At 36.3% G+C, this 19,730-nt stretch overlaps 1 protein-coding gene across 5 annotated transcripts in view; it reads left to right on the top strand.

Annotated features, from left to right (window-relative positions):
• The window catches only part of CYLD (ubiquitin carboxyl-terminal hydrolase CYLD), a 451,655-nt gene extending 432,290 nt beyond the window's left edge, over positions 1 to 19,365 (top strand). For all 5 annotated transcript variants that reach the window (XM_090407955.1, XM_090407951.1, XM_090407953.1 and 2 more), the window contains one exon: positions 17,329 to 19,365. In XM_090407955.1, the coding sequence (XP_090264081.1) occupies positions 17,329 to 17,519 (191 nt within the window). In that variant the 3' untranslated portion in view covers positions 17,520 to 19,365. The remainder of the gene's footprint in view (positions 1 to 17,328) is intronic.
• The last annotated feature ends 365 nt before the right edge of the window (positions 19,366 to 19,730 follow it).

Raw genomic sequence — 19,730 nt, 5'->3', positions numbered from 1 at the left:
AGCAGTCACCTTATTGTAATAAGTAAGTAGATTAAAAACACGACCACCATTTAGTAAATCCATGCTGTCCATGAGAGGTAATATCATTGTTGTCAACCCAATTCTGGATCGTAGTTCTCACAAGCTTCTCCAACAACTTAACTACAACACCTGACACACAGATAGGCATATAGTTTGATGGTTGAGTTCTATCACCTCCTTTATGAAGTGGCACAATCTTGCCCTCCTTGCACTCCTTAGGAACTTGACCCAGTGCAAGACTCGTATTAAAAAATATGTCAAGGCCGGTGTCAACTCCCTGGCACATTCCTTCAGAATATGTGGTGATATATTATCAAGTTCCACAGCCTTATTAACATCTAGTTTGCTCAACTCCCCATACACCTCTTGCTCACTTATAGTCAGTCTCTCTTCCCCATCATCAACTGCTCTCCATCTCTTCATGAAGTCACATTCACAAGATTGATATCAATATCAATCAATATATGCATGTTATAATTCAGGAGGCCTGATCAGGTCAAATTCCAGACGATTGGAGTAGAGCTCTTGTAGTACCATCTATAAAAAGGGAAATAAAACTGAATGTCAGAATTACAAAGGATTTCCCTACTGACTATTCTGGTTAATATTAATGCAAGGATATTGAGAAGAGGAAACTTGAAAGAGAAAATTGGAGAAGTATAAGCTGGTTTCAGGCCAAACAGAGATTGTTAGATCAGACCAGACTGTGGTATACAAGAAGATGACTTGCATTAATAATTCCCAGAACACTCAGTAGGGAAATCCTCTGAAATTCTGACATTCAATTTCAGTTACTGTGTCTGACTCTGAGAGCCAAGTTTTACTAATACCAAGGCTTATGCCACATTGTATTCACCAAGACAACAAAATGAAAATGAGAAAAATGTGTGACATGTTTTTATAGCATTTTCATGCCAAATATGCTAACCAGTTATTAAATTTAGTTAGAGAATCCTGCTGACTTGTACTTGATTTGTTGAGGGTATAACATTATCTGTTTAAAATAAAGTCCTGTGATTTCTATATCAAGTTTAATGACACTTTCTTTCATAATGTGATCCACATAGGTGACAAATCAGGTGTAAGACAAGGTTGCACACTATCTTCACTATTATTCTTGTAATTTTATATAGAAGTCGCAGGTATATGGTTCTTTATTTTACACAGATGATATTATACCCTCAACAAATCAAGAACAATGCTGAAGGATTCTCTAAGTAAATTGAAAAACTGCTGTAGCAAATTTGGCATGAAAATCAGCTATAAAAATACCAAATTGTCAAATTAAATGCGAGAATTAAAAACATCATCTGAATCTTAAATGAGGAAACTTATAAAACAAGTAAAATATTTCAGCTATTTAGATGCAATTTTTAATGAAAGTGGCAATTTAAACAAACAGTGGAATAAGCATAGTATACGAAGGAATTTCTCGGCTTCGACCATAGATGGCAACACCACCAGCAAGAGTTTTTTATTTTCTAATTTGGTACATCTGTCATAAGCATCCATGTGAAATTGCAATCATTCTATTAAGTAGTTTGTTTTATACGGCTGTCTGAAGCAAAAGTGTTGTCTGTATCCTTTGAAATGGATAAAATTGAGTATCATGCGGTTATAAAATTCTTTGTAAAAGGAGGTTTAATGCCAAAAGAAATTCATTCGAAGTTCACAAAAATTTATGGGCACTCTTCTCCTTTGTTTTCAACAATTAAGAAATGGGCTGCTGAGTTTAAATGTGGCCGTACCAGCCTTGATGACCCACGTGATGGACATCCAAAAAGTGTAACAACACCAAAAATCATTGATCAAGTGCACAATATGGTATTGGATGACCGGCTAGTCAGTGCGTGAAATTGTTGAGACTATAGGAATTTCAGAAGAACGTGTAGGATATATTTTGCATGAAGAATTGCAAATGAAAAAGCTTTGTGCAAGATGGGGGCCACACTTGCTCACAACAGATCAAAAAGACACTCGCATGAAAATCTCTGAACAGTGCTAAATATAATTAAGATCACCTGCAGTATCTCTCTAAATCTATCTCGGGCTTTATTGTCAGTCGTGGCTACACTTAACTTTGCACACAGGTTTGCATTTAAACAAGAATAAAACTGATTTTGTGCATTGATTTATTACTATGGATGAGACTTGGATTCACCATTACACACCAGAATCCAAACAGCGGTCAAAACAGTGGTCAAAAGCCGGTTGTTCAGCACCAAAGAAGACAAAGGTCATGGCATTGGTGTTTTGGGATGCTAAAGGTATTTTGTTTATTAATTATCTTGAATAGGGTAAAATAATAACCGGGGAATATTATTCCGATCTTTTAACCAGACTAGATAAAAAACTTCATGAGAAAAGACCCTGTTAGTAAAAAAAAAAAATCATCTTTCATCAGGACAATGCACCTGCCCACAAAGGTGTTTTGGCAATGGAAAAGTTAAGGGATCTGCACTATGAATTGTTGGAACATCCTGTAAAATGAAGTCCTTTTCGTCCTTTTGTATATATCTTACGCTACTGCTTTTACTTATTCTTCCTTTACTTTAATTTCTCTATACTTGCTTTTCCTACTCTATATACTTTTACTCTATTTCATACATATTACACTTTTACTTAAGTTACCACAGGTTATCTAATATCTTATACCTTGAGAATCTTTAAAAATTTATTTAATGTTACGACTGCCTCACCGAGATTCTCTTTTATGGGTATTAAATATAATTAAGATCACCTGCAGTATCTCTCTAAATCTATCTCAGGCTTTATTGTCAGTTGTGGCTATACTTATTTAACTTTGCACACAGGTTTGCATTTTATTTAGTAGCAGTGCATTGGATTAAGGATCAGTGAATACACATTCTTTAGCATAACAAACATATTTATTAAACTAGGATACATTAATACAGTTTCTTAAATGAATTGGCTCTTCAGAAAATTAAAAGCTAAGATTTATAATCTCATGCAGTATACACACATTAAAATACATAGCAATACTATCAAATGCCAATCTATAACCTCGTTCATTCTGCTGCTAAGAATTATAATCTCATACATTGTACATACATAATAAACATGGAGCAATGCTATCATATAAGAATCTTTGTTCGCATTCTAGAACTAATCTGTTCAAGCAATATGCACATATCTCAAACAACAAGTTTACCTATCTAAATTATCTCAACTATTCTTTAGCCTCTTAGTCCGGGACAAATCATCACAATTTAACTTTTATATATATGTCCCGCTGAATATATATACTTCAAACAACAAGTATGCTATATCTAAATTACTACCAGTATTTCTTTAACCTCATAGTCCAGGAACAGATTATCACAATTTAACTTTATATATGTCACGCTGAATATATAAATACTTCAATGTTGTATTCACAGTTCTTTTCATGACACAATTATCTGAACTGGCTCTTTCGTCTCTTATCTGGTTCTACTGGCTTCTTTTTCGGCCTGGGCCTCATCATTCGTGCTGGTTTCCTTTTCATTAGCTCCGTCCCATCGTAAAAGATTTTTGGGGGATTGGATCATGTCTTACCAATACTGTTTTTCTGTCCTGGGCTTTTAACATTCGTGTGGACTTCTTTCTTTTAGCAGCGTCGCATCTCAAAGAATTCCTGGAGCTTGACGCATATTATTACGGTTAGATTTCTCCTTCAACATTTCCCTACTTCTCTCCGGACATCCAACGGATCCACAATGCTTGATTCCGAGACACTACGAGAGGAGACTTCTTTTCCTTCTGTGTTTCTGCATACTTGCTTCCTTCCTTCCCTGTTTCTACCTATGCGTACCGGCATACAGCCACTGCACCGCTGCACACTGCCTCCACCTGCTACATTTTTGATCTGTTGCATCTGGATACCTGGATAAAGAGCCCCGTTGGGTCCTTTCTTATACTCCCTCTTGCAGTCCCTGGAATAAGGGCTGAGAACCCCGAGCATTCCCGTGCAAAAAGGGGGATGTGATCTTCGAGTTGTTTACTTTTGTTTCCCCCAGAACACACAAAAACAATCTTATTCACTATATGTGGGAGATCCTTTAGTTGTTTGCCGCCTGTTGTTGCACTGTCCTTGGGACGTGCATTAGGTTAAGCTTTGAACAATTGAAGGCACTTTACAATTTCCAAATAAGGCTTCTAAGCTCTTTCTTTCAAATTGGAACCACTAAAATGATAGGCCGCTTTCTGAGGCATTGGCCTTGAAGTGCACAGCTTACCATTCCTACCATTTCAATACATACTTGTATGGTTTTTCAAATCACAAAAAAAAATTATAACTACAGTTAATATAACCCTTATATACAAAATTTGTAATTACAAAATTCCACAATCAGCATTAAAATTACAATCTCCTTCTATATACAATGTTTGTGATCTCTGTAAAAGTTGATGCAAAGTTAAGAAAAAAAATTCTTACTGCATCGAATTTTACAATCCACTCTCTTCCCCAGATTTGGCTCCCTCTTTCTTCTATCTCTTCTCAAAACTAAAAACTCCTCCTCGAAGAGTTTTTCTTCAAATCAAGAAATAGAGGGGTATTTTGCAGATCTTATTGAAAAAGATCTGCAAACCACTATAGGGATGGGATAAGGGCACTGGAGCATTGCTAGAATAAATGTATTTTTTCTAGCAATTAAATGTATAAATGATTATTTTCCAACATAATCTTAAGGGAGATTATGTTGGAAAATAAAAATAATTTTGAAATTATAAATTTGTTTTTTCATTAAACTGAGAATAATGGAGAGTCAGTTGAATAAAGTTACATGGAACAAGAGAGAAATTAACTGAAATACTAACAGTATACGAGGAAGTGTCCAGCCGATTTTGACATATGTATCTCAGAGTTGGATTAGAAATAAAACATTTGATCAAAGACTAAAAACTACATATACGAAAGTTCTGAGAAAAATTAGGAGAGTGAACAGATGGCATCAATGGCAAAATTGTACAAAAAATTAATATGTTATGAAGTTCACATTTTTAGCATTCGAGAATGTGAGAGCTGAGCTAAGCTAAGGTGCTATGGTCACTTAAACAGAATGGGAAAGGAAAGGTTAGCAAAATGTTTTGATAATAAGATGGCATTTAAAACACCTAGTGGAGAACCAAGATCTTGGTTGATAGATAAATTAAATTAGTACAATAAATTAAAAATACCAAAAAATTATATACTTGGTTTAATCCTTTATCCATGGGTAAGCAATCAATTTGCGACTGAAGTATTTTCATGACTGGGGCAATTCGTACATAGAAGCTAATGACTTCATATCACCTGCCTTAGTATCCCATAATGCAAAACACATATCCATGCGGACAGGTATAATGCTATGCATTATGGGAAGGTCAAAACCCAGACCAGTTTTGACCTTCATTGAAGTCTCATCAGTGGGAGCCAGATCCAGAGGTTTTTAGTATTTTCAAGAAGGATAGAGTAGACAGGATGGTAGGGGGGGAGTTCTGCTAATGATTGCAGATGAATTGCGTCCAACAAGATTTGGAGTCAGTCAATCTAGTTTGCTTACACTTGGATAAAGGATTAAAGCAAATATATAATTTCTTGCTATCTTTAATTTATAGTATAACCAAGTGGATAAACTTCTGACAACTATATCTAATCCAGAGTATTTTAATAATAAGTTGTGACACCTTTTAGCTACTTGTATATGAAAATATGACTTCTGCATTATTTCAACCTTCCCATAATGATATGAAAAGAAACATCATCATAGCAGGTCCCGCTGAATCAACACACTACGGACTGCTGGGAAGACCTGATGTGCTGGATATAACCATTTTCAGGAACACTTCGTCCAATTCCAGTTACAGATAGTCAATGATCTTAGCTCCGACCACAATCCGGTACTAAACTAAGCGTAGGTGGGGAAACAGAAATCATTCCCAGGCAGTCCTCCACAAATTTCAAAAAGCTGAACGCTACTCTCTGCAACCTCACAGGACCGTTCCAACCATCTCCTCACCTAAAGAAATAGATACAGCGATCAGAAAACTGGAAAGCACAATCCAAGCTGGCCTAGCAGCAGCTTCCACCGTTACTGCTCCAGCTCAAGCCACCCTGCTCCCAGAAGAGATTCTAAAACTCATCCGCAGCAAAAACAGGATCAGACGCCGTTACCATACAACACTATCCCCCCCCAAGATAGACAAGAGCTAAACAGGGCAACAAACCTAGTCCAATATGCGATCAAAGATCACGAGAACCAGCTGTGGAAGAAGAAGCTAAGCTCCTTAAACACCGAAGACAACTCTTTGTGGAAAATGACTAAATTCAGCCAATCCATGGAGAAAGGGGCATAGCCTACCAAGACAACAAGAAAGCAGAAGCCTTCACGGATGCCCTGGAACTGCAATTCAGCCCAAACTATGCACATGCGGACTTGCGCTTCACTGAAAAAATACACAGGCATGTCTGCTGTGCACTCCATCAAACCAGCAGCCAAGAAAACACAAGCTATGCTACACCAAAGGAAGTACACCAAATCATCAAGAGCTTCAACAACAGAAAGGTCCCAGGTCCTGACGAGATTTCAAACCAAACCATAAAAGCACTCCCCCATAAAACAGTTATGCATCTCGTGGCTATCATCAATGCAATGCTAAGACTCAACTACTTCCCCACTCGCTGGAAGCAGGTAATCCTCTTCCACAAACCAGGAAAAGCACTTCAATTCCCCCAGAACTACAGACTTATCAGCCTCCTATCAAATCTGGGAAAAATCGCAGAAAAGATAATTCTGAACCACCTACAAAACGGACAAGATCGACCGAATCCCAAAAGAACAATTCTGATTTCGCAAAGGCAATTGCACAACCTAACAGGTCCACAGACTTATAGAATTTATAACTACTGGATACAATTGGGAACAACACACACAAAGTATGGCACAAAGGCCTCATCCACAAACTAATAGCTGCAAAATACCCACTAAACCTCGCCAAAATCATAGAATCCTATCTGAAAGAACGAAAATTTCAAGTTAAGCTACGTGGCCTCAGATTCTCCATGAGAAGCATCACAGCAGGTGTCCCGCATAGCTCCTTCCTATCGCCGCCACTATTCAACATTTTCATCTCTGACGTACCAAGCACAGCATCAACTACCATGGCTTTCTATGCAGACGACATGGCAATACTGACCAGATCACTCAGGCCACACTTAGCCACACAACGACTACAAGATGCAGCAATAAATCTTGAAGAATGGTTTCAGAAATGGAGGATAGATGTCAATGCCGACAAGAGCACGGTCATACTCTTTACAAGAAGGAAAGCAACCCACCACAGAGCAGTCATGATGTTCGACACTGATATCCCATGTCAAAAAGAAGTAAAATACCTGGGAATCAAACTGAATAACGGGCTCAGCTTCAATCCCCACATCTCACATGCTTGCAACAAAGCCAACTCAGCAATAGCTCAACTCTACCCTCTACTCAACCGAAGAAGCAAAGTCAGTACAGAAAACAAACTAACAATATACAAAACAATCATCAGACCCATACTAACATACGGATTGCCAGCATGGAGCCATACCTCCCCCAGCAACATCAAAAGACTACAGGTACTACAAAATAAATGCCTCCGAATGATCTTCGACGCCCCGTGGTTTGTTAGGAATGCTCTCCTCTACCAAGACGGAAACATGCCAGACATACCTTCGTATCTCAACCAGACTGCTGCCAAGTACTTTGCCCAGGCATCACTCTATCCCAACCAACTCATTCGTGATTCATCAAATTATAATGAAAACGACAGATGGAGACACAAATGCCCAAAGGCAGCTCTGATCATCGCTTCAAACGATTTACACAGCCCTAATTCGGGGTGAGCCAGGCGCTCAAAAATTTCTCATTATTAATAATCACAGTCTAGCGATGAAGGGATAAAAATCCAAGGGATTGACGTCCATCTCGCCATTAAAATTAACAAGTTAACTTCCCATAATGCATAGCATTATACATGTCTGCAAGGATATATGCTTTGCATTATGAGATACTAAGGTAAGTGATGTGAAGTCATCAGCTTCTATGTACCAGTTGCCCCAGTCCTGAAAAGACTTAAGGTGCAAACTTTGTTTGCTTACACTTGGATAAAGGGTTAAACCAAGTATGTAATTTCTTGGTATCTTTAATTTATCATGTAACTAAGTGGAAAAACTTCCAACAATAATAAAGTACAAGAACTACCACTGAAATATTTTCTGATAATTTAAAAATTATTGCTTTCTCCTAAGCATGCAAGGAAGATTTATATGGCTTTCATGAAGGGATTGTATTCCAGAAAGAGAGAATATAAAATACTAACTTCTCCGCCTTTATCCCAAGAGAATATTTCATCTATTGTATGTTAAATTGCTTCTGTTCTCTCTGGTCAGCCATCCTCACTTTCTTCCCTGAACTGCTGACTCCCACTGTATGTTCTTCCTATCTGTCCATCCACACAAGGCACTAATGCATTATAATGTAGCCTCTCAGTCAGGTTAATATATGCAGTCCACTCTCACTATAGCAAACTACTGAAATATCCCTTTTGAAGTCCCAATAGAACATAATGCTATATACTATAGCAGGGGTGGGCAAGTTCTTCGGTAATAAGAGCCACATATAATACATTTTTGAATGTTCAAGAGCCGCAGAAAATATTATTTTAAAACTGTATTTATAAATAATAAAAAATACAACTATATAGTAGTCCTACTCACCAAAGAAGAATGTGTTTAATCTCTACTTGTTTAAGGCTTTGATTGAGTCTTCATTTGTGCAGTTAATAGTTTAAAATCTGGCTGGTAGGATGTCAAAGTTGTTCTAAGAAGCTTGGTGAGGTGGCTGTTAGTGAGGATAGCATGATTTTTTGACTTGACAAAGTCAAAACTTTGTCAAGTCAGAAGCCAGTTTTCTGAAGATTGGGATACTTTGCTTCTGGGATTTGTTGCCAAAAGTCAGTTACAGATGAGCTTTTATGTACTAGCTTCAAACCCACATCTTCCTATAGCTCAATAAGCTCTGTCTCTATTGAAACAATATCCACGGTAAAAGGCGCAACAACAGGACGTCCATCGATGATGACATCAATCACAAAAGGATTCACAATAAATTCAAAACATGGCTTTAACTTTTTTTAATTTCTCAAACCTATTCTCAAAATCATTATAAAGTGTTTCTAAGTTTCCTTCGTTTTGTTTCAGTTAAAATCGTCCTCCTTGGTTAAACACTGTCATTTCTTTTTCATATTTCCGTTTTATATTCTTTTGTTGCTCAGTTATTTTAAACAAGGGTTTTATAACTTTCACTAAAATCAATCTTCATTATTTATTAATCAGAAAAGTACTTATCTACACTACGCTACACTAGTTATGTTCCACTACTACCACAAGTGCGTAACTTGTGTGTACTACATGAAGAGTGATGACTCGGATTCCAGGCAACAGAGGCGGTGGGTAATGCAGCGATCATAGTAGTCACTTTTGGAACTAATTTTGGCGCGAGCGACACAGGCCATAAAATGTCGACACACTTTTTATCAAATACACTAATAAAATCCACATTAACAACCCTTTTGACCAGTACCATTTAAAAGCTAAAAATGTAAAGTTTCAAAAGATGTGTTTTTTTACTTATCTTTAAAGCATTTATGAAATAAAATACTCTAATATTGGTACATACTATACTACTATAGATTATTAATATAAAAGTTTAGAAAAAATGGCAATAAAAACCAATTTCGTCTCTGGAGCTACACACAGTAGCTTTGAGAGCCGCAGTTTTCCCATCCTTGTACTATAGCATCTACTGTAACAAACTGTTCTCTTAGTCCCTATAAAGCATGTTGTTTTGAGAGTTAACTGAAATATTGATTCAGATCTATCAATTTAGCAAATTAAATTTTCCATTTCTACCATTGAGTTCTGTTAATAGTGTAAGAGTCTGTCCTTCCATTCTAAATTTCTTTATTTCCATAACTGATTTATGAAGTACATAGTGGAAAGTTCATATGCTGGGTTTATGCTCCATAAATTTTGTATTTATTTATCATTATTATTTATTTAATAATAAATTATAAAATATAAAAAACTTACATATTTATTTATTTACCATTCAAATTAATATATTTTTGGTCCAAACAATTTGAACAATGTCTTAATACAATTGTTCAAACCAGTTTTAAGTTGGATGTGAGAGTTTGGTTGGAAATAATGCACTTGATCAAAGATTAGAGACCACAGATATGAGGGTTCTGAGAAAAATTAGGAGAGTGAACAGTGGCATCAATAGCAGAATCATATTAAAAATTAAGACATTAGAAGGGAACTTGACATTATTAGCATTCAAAAATGTGTAAGCAGAGCTAATCTAAGGTCGTATGGCCACTTAAATAGAATGGACGAAGAGGTTAGCAAAACAGGTATTTGATGCCAAGATGGCAGGAAAGAGACCTGGGGGGAGGAGAGAGATCAAGGTTTAGGTGAATTGATTTAGAAGCAAAAAATGTAGATATAACAAGTAATACACTAATATGGAGGAAAATTGTGGATAGGATATTAATAATAATGTAAGCTTAATCATGTAGTGCTGTCATAATAGCATGAATACCCCTTGAGGGTATATATCAAGGAATTGATTATGACAATGATGATTTATTTATCAGAAACTGAACATTTTCTATACTAGTTTATGAAAGAATCCATGTTTGTTAGGTGCACATTAAGCTGGAATCAATGTAATTTAAACATTCTTTATAAAATCACATAAAATTATTAAATTCAGAAATCATCATGGCATGAAAATGTTCCGTATTTGAATTGTAGGATATCTCTATCCAAGAATTGATAGTAGAGTATACCATACATTTCTAAAATACACTACCTATGTTGGCCTGGAATACTACATAAGATTGGCCTCTTGAGAGCAGATTATTTAAAATTTATATCTCTGAATATTTGAACAACAGTGCACCTGCTGCAAATTGTGCAAATATTTTTGTATGCTATTTAAATTTAATTCAAGAGGCTAGTTTTTATACCATAAGTGGGTATACGTGGTTCTGAGTATCCCCATTTTAAACCTTTTGTTTTTATTAAATTTTCAACAGGTAGCAGAAAATAGTAACTTAATAATCAGGATTAATATAGCCATAACCATCACCATTGACTTATGTTATAATTTTATTAATTAATAAACTATTCTCTAAAAAATAAAGTACTGTATAAATAGCTTGGTTGTTCATTGAAACTAATGGTGAACATCTCTGCATATTTTGTGCAGTGTAAAATTTGAGATGTGTTTGTCACAAAAGTTGAAAGATTTGTGGAAATGTGAATTTTTGGAGAGCAAAACTGGTGAGAGAGTGCAATAAATGCTTTGAAAGTGAATGCAGAGGGAACAAATTATGTGAAGTAGAGTAGAGAACATTAATACAAAACCGGAAAATGTAAATATCAATGATATTACTGAAAGTGCAGTGCCAAAAGTTCCTAAATAAAGAAATTGAATGCATGCATGTTGTCCTTCACAGGACAGAGTGCCAGATTGAAACAGCAAGAGATCAGCCTAATTGAAAACAGAAAAAAAAACATGAGGTCCAAAGCCAAAAAAAAAGAATTTTTTAAGAATAACTGAATGAGTGTAATTATTATTATTATTAACATTTGACCTCCATGGAGTTAGAGACTCATCGTGGGAGGTGACACTATTGCACACAGCGCTCATCCAACACACACTATTACACACAATGCTCATCCAACCATGCCTTAAACTGATTCAATGTGTCTACACCCACAACACACTCAGGCAGTGCATTCCAATCACCAACCACCCTCCATGCAAAGAATCTACTCCTCACTCCTCTGTTCGCACCTTTCTTGTACAGCTTCCTGTGATGGACCCTTGTTCTACTTCCTTCTCCCATTCTATGAAAAATTTCTTCCATGTCGACCTGATAACAACCCCTGACTATCTTGTATGTCTCAATCATATCCCCCCCCCTCCTCTTCATCCTATTCACGAGGCTCTGCAACTTACATTCTCTCAATCTGGACCCTTTCCAACATATCCTTGTCACCATGAAAACCTGGCGACCAAATCTGAGCACAATAATCCATATGAGGCCTGATCAAGGCCTTATACAATGGAATCATAACTCCTCTATTTCTGCATGTCAGAGTTCTCCGCATTATTGCCATAATCCGATGTGATGTCTTCACAACTTGTGCAATGTGGCCCCTGAATTTCAGGTCCTTGTCCACCATCACTCGTACATCTCTCATTTCCTCTACTTTTGTTAAAGTTTTCCCACCAAGTGGGAAAACTTTATACAAAAACGGTATACTTTGCATCCCATCATTGCTTACCAAATCACAAACCTTACACTTTGCAACATTGAACTGACAGTTCCACTTACCTGCCCAATCATGCAATATATTCAAGTTCTCTTGTAAGGCAATAACTGCTTGACTCTGCATTGAACTCCCCAGTTTTGCATCATCTGCAAACAGCTGGATATTACTAGTTACCTCAACCCAATATCATTAACATACAAATTGAACAACAATGTTCCCAAAACTGACCCCTGTAGCACACCGCTAATCACCTTTCTTTTTCGGGATACTGCAACCCCCCCCCCCCCCCATATACAACTTTCTGATACTTATCTGACAGCCAGTCACTGATCTAACTCGGAAGTCTGTTATCCAATCCCATATGTTTCAATTTAGTTAAGAGCTTATCGTGTGGCAGTCTATCAAAAGCCTTTGCAAAATCTAAGTACACCACTGTATATGCATCTCTCCTCTCCAGGGTATTCATCACCCTGTTACAGTACATAAGTAAGTTAGTGAAACGTGATCTCCCCTTAACAAACCCATGCTGATAACCACAGAGAATACTGCTGTTATCAACCCATTTCTGTATCCTACTTCTCACCAATCTCTCCAGGACCTTCACCACAACTCCAGATGTACAGACCGGCCTATAATTTGATACAGCCTTATCACTACCTTTATGTACTGGAACAGTTTTATCCTCCTTCCACTAACTTGGCACCTGTGGTGTTGTAAGACTCTTATTTAATAGGCATGCCAATTCCCTGGAACATTCCTTGAAGATGTGTGGTGATGTGTCATCAAATCCTATCTCCATATTGACATCAAGCTTATTTATTTCCTCAAATTCCTCCTGCTCATCACAATTAAGTCATCCTCTCCTATGTCCTCTACACTTAAATTCCTCCTGATTCCACCCTGATCAGGATGAAATACCCTTATAAATTGATCACTGAATGCCTGAACAATGTCTTCTGTAGCAGTTACCATTCTACCACTTTCATCCTTTAACTTCATCTTACCATGATCATTCTTCCTTCTACTTGCCACATATCTAAAAAACTCTCTAGGGTTTTTCTTAACCTGATTTTCCAATTTCTGCTTATACTCTATTTTTGTTTTCCTTACTAATTGAGTCACTCCTCCTGGCTTGTTCATTATCCTCTTCATGTGACTGATTATCACCATTATTCATCTTGTACTTCCTCCAAAGTACCTTCTTTTTCCAGATTCATGTTTAAGCTCTGCATTCATCCATTTTACACTGACTTTATTCAACTAATTATTAATCAATTGATTTTAATTAATTTTTTAAAAGAATTTTTAATTCTCTAATTAATCAATTATTTGTGGTGATTCTGTGATAAGGGGAGTTCTTAATGAAAAAGCTACAAAATGTTGTTTCCCTGGTACAAAAATTAATGATATTAGTAATGCTGTCAGGATGCATAAAGGGAAGGTGAAAAAGATGGATTTGGCTGGAACCAACGACCTGAGAGATGAGAAGTATTGTGTGAGGGAGGATGTGAAAGAGTTATTGGAAGAAGTGAAGAAGAAGAGTGAGATGGCAAGTTTGTAAGTCTGCTGCCATACTATGATAGGGACAAACTGATAAGGAGAGTGATGATAGTTAATGAATCAATATGCAGGTTATGCAGAAGGACTGATGTAGTTTGTGGACCTATGACCTGAGTTTAATGGACAAAAAGATTTTTACAGTGCTGATGGAATGCACTTAAGTGGATTCAGAGTTAGGTGTCTGGAGAAAGCTTTGTTCACTGAGAGTGTGAAGGCACAAAGGTCAAGAAAAACTAAAGCAATTAGAGTGGCTGCAGATATGTGTGTGTGTGGGGGGGTGAATGAGTGTGTTAATGAACAAAATGCGAAATCTAATATCTTAGCAAGTGTCGAATGGGATAGTCGTTTCAGGATGTAAAGGTGGTTGAGGACCTAAGGAGATGCTGCAGTTTCCATACTAATGCTAGAAGCATCAGACATAATTGGGAGGAGATTTTGGAATTGGTTAGTGCAAACTCGTCAAAAGTTATAGGCATTAGCAGATATGTCTGTGTGGTTAGCCTAGTGGCTATGCGCTTCATAACCATATGCCTGGGGAAGGAGTGTCCTAGGTTCGATTCCCATTGATGAAGTGTGGAGCTTAAGGATCATCCGTAGCCATAGCCAAGTTAGCCGGTCTTGGGCATGGACAGCAGGGTTTTTTTTATCCCGCAAGCAGGCAAACCGGCCCCATGAACACACATGGATACACTTGGGAATACTTAAGACAATCCCTCCAGCCATAAGTCTGAATTGTCAGCTATGCTGGTCTCGAGCCTGGATAAAAATAGGTTGGATTAAGGTGGTGCCGTACCTCCCCATAAAAGGGGCTCATAGCCGTTGAATCGCCATACAAAATGAATGAATGAAGTTGATGATATGGTTACAGGGATAGAATGTGATGGATTTAGTATTTTCAAGAAGGATAGAGTAGACAGGACATGGGGGTGAGTACTACTGATGATAGTATATGAATTGCATCCAACAAGATTAGGAATCAGTCAGGCAGATGGCCGTTAAAGAGTCAATCTAGTATGAGATTGTGGCCAATAGGACAAAATATAAAATTTGTTGCTGCTGTAGATCAGGGGGATGCCAGGAATGATGTGGAAGACATGCATCAGCAGATTAGTACAATAAGTGCAAGTCAAGTAATTATTGAGGGTCTTCATGTTCGGAAACATAGATTGGAAGGAGGCATGTGGCAGGAAGGAAATGGAATTTATACACTTATTGAGAGATGATTACTTGAAACAGAATGTGACAGAGAGGACTTAAGGTGTGAGAGTGTATCTTGTTATAGAACCGGAAGACCTTTCCATAACTAAGGTAACATTGCCTTCGATTGGAGAAAGTGATCATGTGGTCTTGACTTGGGAGGTAGCAAAACGTGAAAATTCCAGTTAAGAAAGAATATATGTGGAACAATAAGGCAGCTTTAAGCAGTACCATGACATAAATTTCTACAAGGGAAGGATTTTCGCAGTTGAAGAAATTAACTGGAGAAGCAAAAGGAAATCCCCAAATATTTTGTTGTTTTTGTTATGTGGGAACTAGGAGGAAGAATGACGGGAGGAATATCTTTAATGAGTGCAGATAGTAGAGAGGTAATTGTTGAGCTACTTGAGTAATCATTTTGCAAGGGTATATCATCCAAGTAAAGATACTGTTATGACAGTGATAATAGGGACTGATGTGACAGAGGTTGATGAATTGGAGGTATTTGGAAATTGCAGAATCTGAATGCAAATACAGTTGTGAGAGTGGATGGGATATTGGCTTGCATTTTAAGAGAATATACAGGGGGAACTGGCAATGCCTTTGACTAAGCTGGTTAATTGAAGTCTCAGCTCTGGCAAAGTCCCAAGAGAGTAGAAGGAGGACAAAATAATTCCTTTGCATAAGGAGGATATAAGTCTGTGGTAGCGAATTATAGACTAATCAGTATCTCAGAAGTGGTTGTAAAATTACTGGAAAAGTTGGTCAAAAAGAGAATTCAGGAATGGACATATAAGAATATGATACACTGTGAGGGATACCATGGCCTTGTGAAGAGTTGGTCATACATTAGTAATCTACTAACTTTTTATAATAGTGACAGCTGAGCTGGATAAAGGGAATGGCTACACGATGATACTGATAGATTTTGCAAAGGTGTTTGACGGGATACTACATGGAACTATATTAAGCAAACTGGTAATATGGATAAAAGGGTGGCTGAAGGACAGATCCAAAAAGTAGTATATGGAGGAGCAGAATCTAGGATAAGGCAGGTGACTAGAGGTGCACTGCAGGCCTCTGTGCTTGGACATCTATTGTTTAATTTGTACATAAATGATATGGGAAATAATTTGAAGGGAGATATTCAGTTGTTTGCTGATGATGCAAGTTAAGTAGCGTAATAGTTAATCAAGGTGATGTAGAGGGTTTGCTGGATGATTTAACTAGGCTGGCAGTCTGGGCCAAACATAATGGATGCCACTTTAATGTGGAAAAGTGTAAAGTTATGCATTTTGGGATACAAAGATTACCAGCTGTGTACCACATTGAGGAAACTGTACTCCAAGAAATTGATGAAGCCAGGGATTTGGGGACAGTAGCAGATAGAATGCTGAAGCTTAGAAGGCATACTGCTAAAGTAGCCAGGGTAACTCAGAGGATTACTTGATTATTGAAGACCAGACTACCAAGCAGAAATAAGGGAGTTATCATTCCTCTTTATAAAACCTTAAAACTGGGCTGCTTGGAGTGAGGAAGTGGTAGAGAGGATCCCAAGGTGAGTAACCAAGACTGTGAGTGGTCTGTAGAATGCTTCCTATGAGGATTCCACAGACCACTGAGGATAGATTGAAGTTGGTTGATGGGGGGATATTATAGAAACATTTAAGTTACTTGAAGAATTTTATAGGATTGATGCAAAAGAAACGTTTCAGCACTTGGCTAGAGGGAGCAGAACAAGAGGTCATCCTTGAAAGTTGGTAAGAGTACAGTTAGCAAGGGCATGATGTCTAGAATTTTCACTTGGAGAGTTGTGAATGAATGGAATGGGTTGCCTGAGTCAGTTGTAAGTGCTTGCTTTGTCTGTTAATGGTTTCACGGAGTGGTATGATATTATGTTGATAGCGTGGGTCTCCCATGATGAGCCTTAGGACTCCATGGATGTGGCTCTGCAATGGTAATAATAATAATAATAATTCTGTATATGTCTTTAAATACCATTTTAAAAAATTAACACTTGAAGTTTGCCTTCACGCATTACCAGCTTGCTTCAGTTTTATTGTAGATTGTCTTATTCATTCCATACCTGTGCTTAATAATAAGGGATTAATGCATTTGAAAAGTTATATGCCCATTAAAATTATTTATGCTTTGTTAATTTAATTATTTTTCAGGTGAACAGAATGGCTATAATATCCCAGAAGTAGTGCCTTTTCCAGATCTGCGGTGGTGGTTGTCAGTTGAAGGCAACAATTTTCTTCTCTCAGCTAAGGATGATAAAGTCCTACCAGAAATTGCTAGGAGACTGCTATGTGATGCATACATGTGTATGTATCAAAGTCCTGATATTATGATGTATCGATGACTGCAAGTCATTAAGGTCAAGTTATGTTGACATCATTTCAGTGCTTCCTGGAACAATGTTGGCCAAATAGTACTAGGGCTGGACCCTGGATCCAGTATGTACATATTGACTTAGAGTTACTCCAGAGTGTACGTAAGATGCATTTTCCCAGAAGAAAATAGGAGAATTTAGCTGTAATCTGATGTCTATCTTAACATGCTTTTTAAAGTATAAAAATAGACAAGAAATGTGGTGCTCTCCTTTTTCCACAAATAATGTGCCTGGGTATATAACAAACACACACATACATTCAGCAAATACTGTAAATTATCCAGAATAGTTTTAAATATTACTCTGACTCATAGTAATACCAAAAATGTACTTACTTCATATGTATATTTGTAGTAGGAGAATTAGTGAGATCTTGTAATATACTGCAACTTATATTCAAACTCCTTTCATTACAATGGGACTGATTACTTTTTGTTGTAGTAACTGCAACAAATAAATACCCAGTATGCTTGTTAATTAAATTTACTAAACCAAAAAAAAAACTTTTTTCAATAATCTTATATAGTTTTAATTATTTAAAATTTGTAAATTTATTTTCATGAAGATAATTGCCATGTTGCATGTTGAAGTCATACCACATTTTCTACGTAGTCATGATTTTTATATTAAAAATACTTTTATATGTGATAATTTAATTACTTTTTATGCATCAAAGTTTATGATGGTTATATTTTAATTTTGCATTTGGTGTTGTGTTTAATTAAAGTATTGTACAGAAGTGGTATACATCATGTTTTAATATCTCTGTAGTTAACCATGTAGTTAATGTAATTTCTACAGAAAGCTAGTTGTAACGAGTCCATATTACTACTGAAGAGGTTTTTTTTGTTTGTTTTTTTCAAAATGCTTAATTTATTATTTTTCAATTCTAGTACATGTTTAAAGAAAGGCACTATTATTAATTAACTTTTTTTTTTTTTTTTTTTTTTTTTTTTTTTTTTTTTTTCGACATTCCACATATTTTTGTCCTGTGTCTGGCATACACAGCACATGGCTGTTGGTACAGTGACTGGTGTTGTCTCTCTCTATAAAGGATATTGGATATGTTTTCCTTTTAGGGTAAGTTGGCATCTAAAGATGCGCTTTGGCTCCTTGTGGGGCTTATAGTAGGTTTGTTTATGTAGAATGTTAAAGGAAACAAGGTAATGTACATACATTGTTAATAGTGAAGACAAGTTCATAGTATTGCATCTTGATATCCTTATTTGTTATTGTTTGTGGCTGTTTCTTTTTAATAAGATATGAAATGGGAGTAACCAAATAAACAAATAAAAATGGTTTACTAGATTAGTAATTGGTTTTGTTGGTGGTGATTCAGTCATTTCAGAGGCTTTTTTTTTTTTTATGGAAACAGGCAAGTTCAGGATGCACTGCACAAATGTGATGTTGACTTCAGTAGGGGATGCTAAAGAAAAGATACAAAATTACCTTTGTATTGCATACTTCACACACATGCATCAAAAACTCTATTCACAAAAAAAAGAACTGTTACAAAAGAAACTAATGATTATATTTAAAGATTATGTTCAGATTATTCAGTCCTACTGTATAATAATATTTATACATCATTGCATTAAAGGTGATTATTATATTATAATACACTCCTCTTTTTGAAATACTGTATTCAATTTGAGACATCACAATAATATGATATCTCATAATTTCCATTAAAAATGCTCTCTCAAAATGTTGGATTGCATTCATTCTAAAAGAGATGCAGATTAAAACTGCTGACTGCTATCTAGAAACTAAAAATATATTAACAATAATAAATTGTTAGACTCAAAATGTCAGCCTCCATGTTGATTAATCTGCAATTCTTGTACAATTATTATTTAAAAATGAAATAAATTTGATTTGCAAATAATAAAATAAAAAATGACAAATCATTGTTCACATGTTAAAACTCTTAACATAAACAAAACAGCTGTGACTTAATGAAATGAAATGCAAGAAAATCACTGTGAGATTACATTCACAGGTGTAATTGTATCATCAGTGTCCAAAGGTAATTTCTTTTACATGCTGAATCAATAACTTTTCTCTATAAACCCAAGCAACAAATGTATTTTAGTCTTCATGTAAAGTGATAGTCATTGTTATCTGGGGCAGTGGGAGGGAATTAGATAATGTTATAGTTTTTCTTTTTATTGTCATCAT

Source organism: Typopeltis vanoorti, chromosome 18 (assembly GCF_054136105.1).
Source record: "Typopeltis vanoorti isolate ZY-2024b chromosome 18, IOZ_Tvanoo_1.0, whole genome shotgun sequence".
NCBI lineage: Eukaryota > Metazoa > Arthropoda > Arachnida > Uropygi > Thelyphonidae > Typopeltis > Typopeltis vanoorti.
The sequence above is the reverse complement of the archived record's forward strand: the minus strand, read 5'-3'. Positions and strand labels throughout refer to the sequence as shown.